The sequence below is a fragment of the Coturnix japonica genome, unplaced genomic scaffold, assembly GCF_001577835.2.
Source record: "Coturnix japonica isolate 7356 unplaced genomic scaffold, Coturnix japonica 2.1 chrUnrandom460, whole genome shotgun sequence".
Lineage (NCBI taxonomy): Eukaryota > Metazoa > Chordata > Aves > Galliformes > Phasianidae > Coturnix > Coturnix japonica.
In genome coordinates, this window is record NW_015439873.1 from 6,198 (window position 1) to 13,621 (window position 7,424).

The window sequence follows — 7,424 nt, forward strand, 5'->3', positions numbered from 1 at the left end:
GTGGCCCTATAGAGTCCATATGGTGTCCCCATAGGATCCCTATGGAGTCCTTATAGGGTCCCCATTGTGGTCCTATAGAGTCTATATGGGGTCCCTGTAGTGTCCCTATAGAGTCCATATGGTGTCCCTATGGGGTCCCTATGGGGTCCTCATTGTGGCCCTATAGAGTCCATATGGTGTCCCCATAGGATCCCTATGGGGTCCTTATGGGGTCCCTATAGAGTCCCTATAGAGTCCACATGGCATCCCTATACGGTCCCTATGGGGTCCCCATTGCGACCCTATAGAGTCCATACGATGGCCTTATTGTGTTCCTATAGAGTCTATATGGTGCCTTTATAGGGTCTCTATAGGGTCCTTATGGTGTTCCTATAGAGTCCATATGGTGACCCTGTAGAGTATCTATAGGGTCTATGTGGGGTCCCTATAGAGTCTATATGGTGTCCCTATAGGGTCCTTATGGGGTCCCCATTGTGGCCCTATAGAGTCCATATGGTATCCTTATAGGATCCTATAGAATGTTTATGGAGCCCCTATAAAATCCCTATAGAATCCCCATTAAGTTCCTATATTGTCCCTATAGGATCCTATAGAATCTCTATGGAGCCCCATAGAGTTCCTATAGGGTCTTTATAACACCCCTATAGCCCCCATTGCACCCCTATAGGGTCCTATAGAATCCATATAGAACCCCATATGCCTTATAAGGTGAGAAGGGGGCGGGGCTTAGGTGAAGGGGGCGTGGCTAACAGCATGGCCCCGCCCCCTTTAGCCGAAGCTCCGCCCCCAGCCCCGCCCCCATTGGGTTTGTGCCCCGCCCCCAACGTCTTCGATTCTCCGTGGGGCCGGAAATGGGGCCGGAAGTTCAGAGAGCACGGAGACACCTGGATAGGTAATTAATTAATTAATTGGGGTTAATTAATGCTAATTAATATGCATAGGGGTTAATTAGGGGCTGTAGGGGGTCATTAAGGGGTTAGTTGAAAGGAAGGAGGGGGTTAAAGGAGGTTAATGGGGTTAATGGGTGTTAATTAGGGTGATTACGGGTTAATTAGAGTAATGAGGAGTTAACTAGGCATTAATTAAGGTAATTAAGGGGGTTAATTGGGGGTTAATTGGGATTAATGAAGCTAATTATGGAATAATTGATGGTAGTTGGTTCGCTAATGGGGAATGGGGAGTAATTAGTGGTAATTAGGGGTTGTTGCATATTAATTAGGGCTTAATTGGGCCAGAGTGTTAATTAATTAGAGTTAATTAAGGGTGATTTGGGGGTAATCAGGAGAGGGCGGCTTAATTGGGACCGAGGGGGGGTAATAGGGGTAATCATCAGTAATTAGGGGTAATTGGGGGGTATTTCAGGTGATTAATTAGGGGTAATTAGCGGTAATTGGGGGTAATTGAAGGCGATACGAGGTCACTTGGGGGTAATTGGGGCGTTAATTGGGGTCGCCATTAATGGGGTTAATGGAGTTGTTTTTAAATTGGGGGGGGTGGGATTAATTGGGGGGGGGGGGTTGGGTAACCTTGATGGAGGCGTCCCTAAATCTTGGGGGTTTGGGGGCGTCTAAATGGAGGGGTCCCCTATTGGGGTTGGGGGGTCTAAACGAAGTGGATCAATCGGGTCCCTATAGATCTGGGTTTAGGGGCAGTCGCTAATTGGAGGGTCCCGCTATTGGGTTGGGGGGTCTAAATGGAGGGTCACCTCATTGGGGTTTGGGGGGGTCTATGGGGGTCCCTATTGGGGTTGGGGGTCTAAATGGAGGGTCCCCTTTGGGTTGGGGGTTCCGCTCCCTGATGCATTGAGGGTTCCTTAATTTCAGCGCTGGATACTGGTGGCTGTAGGCTACCTGATGCGAGGGTCCCTATTGGATGTGTGCATGGGTGGGTCGGGGGTCTAATGGAAGGGGTCCCTATTGGGTTGGGTTTTGTCTAACTGGAGCGCAGGGTCCCACTATTGGGGTTGGGGGATCTAATGGGAAGGGTCCCTTATTTGGGGTTGGGGGTCCTAATGGAGGGTCCCTATTGGGTTGGGGGTCTAAATGGAGGGTCCGCTAATTGGGGGTTGGGGGTCCTAATGGAGGGTCGCCTATTGGGGTTGGGTCTAATGGAGGGTCCCTATTGGGGTTGGGGGTCTAATGGAGGGTCCCTATTGGGTTGGGGGTCTAATGAGGGTACCTAATTGGGTTGGGGGTCTAAATGGAGGGTCCTATTGGTTGGGGGGTCTAAATGGAAGGGTCCCTATTGTTGGGGGTCTAATGGAGGTTCTCCTATTGGGTTGGGGGTCTAATGGAGGGGTCCGCTAATTGGTTGGGGGTCTAATGGAGGGGTCTCTATTGGGTTGGGGGTCTAATGGAGGGTCCCTATTGGGTTGGGGGTCTAATGGAGGGTCCCTATTGGGTTGGGGGTCTAATGGAGGGTCCCTATTGGGTTTGGGGTGGATGGAGGGTCCTTATTGAAACGGGGGTTTGGGGGGGATGGGGGGGTTGAGGGTACTGGAATGGGGGGGGGCGGAGGGGTTGGTCTTAAAGGGGGTGGGGTCTCATGGGATCCTTTTGGGGTCCATAGGTGGGATCCCAAGGGGTCACCCTTATGGGTCAGGGGGAATGTGAGGGTGATGAAGGAGACTGAGAAGGTTTTTGGGGGGGGTCTGAGTGGCCCTTTTTTGCCCCCCCCCCCCCCCCCCCCCACAATAATCTCCCCTTTATTCAAGCCTGGCGGCCGATCGTGGAGCTTCAATTGCCTTCAGCCATGAGGGATTACGGCCGGGGGGGGCCAATAGGGAGGAGGCCCTTGATGCACGTGGCCCTACAAGTGGCCTTCTATAGGTGGGTCACGTGATCGATATGGGGGGGGGGGGGACATGTGATGGGATGGGGGGGGCCAAAGGGGGTGGGGGGGGGGCGGGTCCTTTATAGGGTCCCCAAATTGTGGCCCTATAGAGTCCAATATGGGGTCCGCCTGTAGTGTCCCTATAGAGTCCATATGGTGTCCCCATTGTGGCCCTATAGAGTCCATATGGGATTCCTGTAGTGTCCCTATAGAGTCCATATGGTGCCCCCATAGGGTCCCTAAGGGGTCCATATGGGGTCCCTGTAGTGTCCCTATAGAGTCCATGTGGTGTCCCCATTGTGGCCCTATAGAGTCCATATGGGGTCCCTGTAGTGTCCCTATAGAGTCCATATGGTGTCCCCATAGGGTCCCTAGGGCGTCCATATGGGGTCCCTGTAGTGTCCCTATAGAGTCCATATGGTGTCCCTATGGGGTCCCTATAGCTTCCTATAGCGTCCATATAGAGTCCCCATAGGGTCTTTATGGGGTGTCTATGGGGTCCCAATGGGGTCCTGATGGGGTCCCTATAGAGTCCATATGGTGTCCCTATGGGGTGACCTAATAGGGTGAGGAGAAGCAATTATGGGGGGGGGACTGAAAGTGAGTGGGGTGGGGGGGGGACTCATTTAGGAGCGGAACTGATGTACAAGGACATTCATTCCGGGGGGGGGGGCGCAATTAGAGTGCGACACCCGCTATAATGAATGGGGGGGGGGGGGGAACCAGATGTGGGGGGGAACCAAAGTGTGTGGGCTCTCGGTTGTGAGGGGGACCCATTTCTGGTGTCACTTCCTGTTTGACCGGATGGGGGACCCCATTTCCGGGTTCACTTCCTGTTTGTTGTAATGGGGGACCCCACTTTCGGTTTCACTTCCTGTTTGTTGTAATGGGGGCCGCCATTTTAGGTTGCACGGCTCCGTCAGTGCCTGCGCGGAAGCTCCGCCCCTTCGGCCCCGGCCCCTCCCCCACCCCACCCTCGTTTTGCCCCCGGGGCCGCGATGTCGGACATTGGCCAAAGCAATGGAGGAACCCAACATAGAGGTGGGGGGACTTCCGGGTTGGGGGGTGGGATTTCCGGGTTGGGGGAGGGGCTTCTGGGTTGGGGGAGGGGCTTCCGGCTTTGGGGGGCGGGACTTCCTGTTTGGGGGGGTGGAGCTTCCGGGTTTGGGGGTGGGACTTCCTGTTTGGGGGGTGGGACTTCCTGTTTGGGGGGTGGGGCTTCCGGGTTTGGAGGTGGGACTTCCGGGTTTGGGGGTGGGGCTTCCTGTTTGGGGGGTGGGACTTCCTGTTTGGGAGGTGGGACTTCCAGGTTTGGGGGTGGGACTTCCTGTGTGTGGGGGTGGTCGGGGGAGGGACTTCCTGTAATGAGGGAGGGACTTCCTGTTTTGGGGGTGGGACTTCCTGTCTGTCGGCATTGGGGGTGGGACTTCCTGTCTCCCCCCCCCAAAATCGTGACTTCCTGTTTCAGCCGGAAGTGCTGAGGGAGCTGCTGTGGGAGGCGGTGGAGGCCCAACAGCAACGGATGGAGGAGGTGAAGGGGGTGGGGGGCACTTCCTGTCCAACTCTATGGTCACTTCCTGTTCAACTCTATGGTCAATCAGGGGAGGGAGGGGGGCACTTCCTGTTGGACTCTATGGTAACTTAAGGGAGGGAGGAGGTCACTTCCTGTCCAACTCTATGGTCAGTCAGAGGAGGGAGGGGGTCACTTCCTGTCCAACTCTATGGTCACTTCCTGTCCAACTCTATGGTCAATCATGGAAGGGAGGGGTTCACTTCCTGTCCAACTCTATGGTCACTTCCTGTTCGACTCTATGGTCAATCAGGGGAGGGAGGGGATCACTTCCTGTCCAACTCTATGGTAACTTAAGGGAGGGAGAGGTCACTTCCTGTTGGACTCTATGGTTACTTCCTGTCCAACTCTATGGTCAATCAGGGGAGGGAGGGGCTCACTTCCTGTTGGACTCTATGGTCACTTCCTGTCCAACTCTATGGTAAATCATAGAAGGGAGGGGGTCACTTCCTGTCAGACTCTATGGTCAATCAGGGGAGGGAGGGGGTCACTTCCTGTGGGACTCTATGGTAACTCCCAGCGCCCCCAGGTGGCGGCGGGTCAAGGTGCAGAGCGTCACCTTCGTGCTTTGGGGCTGACGGCCGTAGCGGGGGGGGAACCACTTCCGGAACTATTCCGGGATCTGGGATACGCCAAAGCCACCCATTTCCGCCTCTGCACCCTGCAGGTAAATGGGAAGGACTCAAAATAAGGGGATTTCAACCCAAAAATGGAGCCGGGTTTGAGGGGGGAGGGGAAAAGGAATAGGGGGGAGGGGGGGTATTATGGGGTTCTTATGGGATTGAGTGTTCTTATGGGGTTCAGGGGTTTGGGGGTGTAGGGTTCTGGGGTTCTTACGGGGCTTGGGGGTTTATGAGGTTCTTATGGGGTTCTTATGGGGTTCTTATGGGGTTGGGTGTTCTTATGGGGTTGGGGGGCTCTTATGGGCTTGGGTATTCTTATGGGGTTGTTGTTTCTTATGGGGCTTAAGGGGTTCTTATGGGGTTTTAGGTTTATAATGTAGTTGTGGGGTTCTTATGGGGCTTAAGGGTCATATGGGGTTCTAAGGTTCTTATGGGGTTGGGGTTTTTTATGGGGTTGGGGTTTTTTATGGGGTTGGGGTTTTTTATGGGGTTGGGGGGCTCTTATGTGGTTTTGGAGCTATTATGGGGCAGGTTTATGGGGTTGGGGGTTAATGGGGCGAATCGGGGCCCATTTTGGTGGCTGTGGGGTCACTTTGGGTCCATGTGGCCGCCATTTTGACTCATTTTTAGGGCATTTTACTCCATTTTGGCCATTTTTTGCTCCCTATTCCAGGTGCGCTCAGCGCGGGGCTGCCTCCCCATCAAGGGTCCATTGGTTCCAGATGGATACGGCATCGGGGTGGGCCACGCCCCTTCCACTTCCGGCCACGCCCACTCCACTTCCGGCCACGCCCACTCCACTTCCGGCCCCACCCACCCCACTTCCGGTCCCTCCTACCCCACTTCCTGTTTGATGGAGCCCACTTCCTGTTTAGAGGATCCATTTTTTAACCCCTCTGAGTTCACTTCCGGTCCCTCCAACCTCACTTCCTGTCCACAAAAGCCCATTTCCGGTCATGAAACATCACCTGATCCATCCCAGCACATTTCCGGTTATGCCGGATGCACTTCCGGTTGTGAAAAATCCACTTCCGGTCATGAGGAGCACACTTCCGGTCACATGGAGCCCACTTCCGGTCATGAGGAGCACACTTCCGGTCAAGAGAAGGTCATTTCCGGTCATGCGGAGCCAACTTCCGGCCACGCCCCCTTACGCGTGGCCGTTTCCGCTTTCGCTTCCTGCGGGGGGACGGGGGCGGAGCGTTTGGGGGCGGAGCTTCGGGCGGCTCTCGACCAATTGGGAGCCTTGTTAAAAGGACAGCGCCCCCCTGCGGCTGGGGGGTGACACGGCAGGAAGTGAAAGGGGGGAACCCGGAAGTAAAGGGGTGGGACCGGAAATGGAAGAACAGGAAGTGGGGGGTAAAAAATGGAGGAAGTGGAGGGGGCGGGGCCGGAAATGACGTAGAGGGAACCCGGAAGTGGGAAGCGGGGGGGGGGGGGGGAGCTGAAAGTTGTAAGAAACCCCAAAATCCTTCAAATTCACCCCAAAATACTGGAGAAATACCCCCAAATCCTTCAGTTTCACCCCAAAGTATGGAGGAAATAGTCCAAAATCCCTCAAATTCTGCCCAAAATGTTGAGAAACCCCAAAATCCTCGAAATTCACACGAAAATGCTGAAGAAATCCTCAAAATTTGCCCAAAATGTTCCAAATTCACCCCAAAATGTTCGAATTTCACCCCAAAATCCCAAGAGACCCAAAATGCCTCAAATTCACCCCAAAATCCTGAAGAAACCCCCCAAATTTACCCCCAAAATGTCCCAAATTCACCCCAAAATGCTGAAGAGACCCAAAATGCCTCAAATTCACCCCAAAATCCTCGGAATTCACCCCAAAATGTAGAAGAAACATCGAAAATCCTTCAAATTCACCCCAAAATCCTGAGACCCGAAATCCCTTAAATTCACCCCAAAATGTTCCGAATTCACCCTAAAATCCCAAGAGACCCAAAATGCCTCAAATTCACCCCAAAATGCTGAAGAAACCCCCCAAATTTACCCCAAAATATCCCAAATTCACCCCAAAATCCTGAAGAGACCCAAAATCCCTTAAATTTACCCCAAAATCCTCTGAATTCACCCCAAAATGTAGAAGAAACATCCAAAATCCTTCAAATTCACCCCAAAATTGTGAAGAGCCCCAAAATCCCTTAAATTCACCCCAAAATCCTTCAAGTTCACCACAAAAAACTGAAGAACACTAAAATCTCTCAAATTTACCCCAAAATAATGAATGGTCCCAAAATGCCTCAAATTCACCCCAAAATGCAGAAGAAACATCCAAAATCCTTCAAATTCACCCCAAAATCCCTTAAATTCACCCCAAAATCCTTCAATTTCACCCCAAAATACTGAAGAAACCCCAAAATCCCTCAAATTCACCCCAAAATCTCACATTA

At 52.9% G+C, this 7,424-nt stretch overlaps 1 protein-coding gene across 1 annotated transcript; it reads left to right on the forward strand.

Moving 5' to 3' along the window:
• The first annotated feature begins 386 nt into the window (after positions 1-386).
• LOC107307009 lies at positions 387-7,292 on the forward strand. Its single transcript, XM_015850449.2, has 6 exons — positions 387-892; positions 2,714-2,828; positions 3,738-3,873; positions 4,301-4,363; positions 4,932-5,069; positions 5,699-7,292. Exons 1-6 carry the CDS (start codon positions 697-699, stop codon positions 6,308-6,310), a joined length of 1,260 nt encoding a protein of 419 aa, XP_015705935.1. The 5' UTR covers positions 387-696; the 3' UTR covers positions 6,311-7,292.
• Positions 7,293-7,424: the final 132 nt, after the last annotated feature.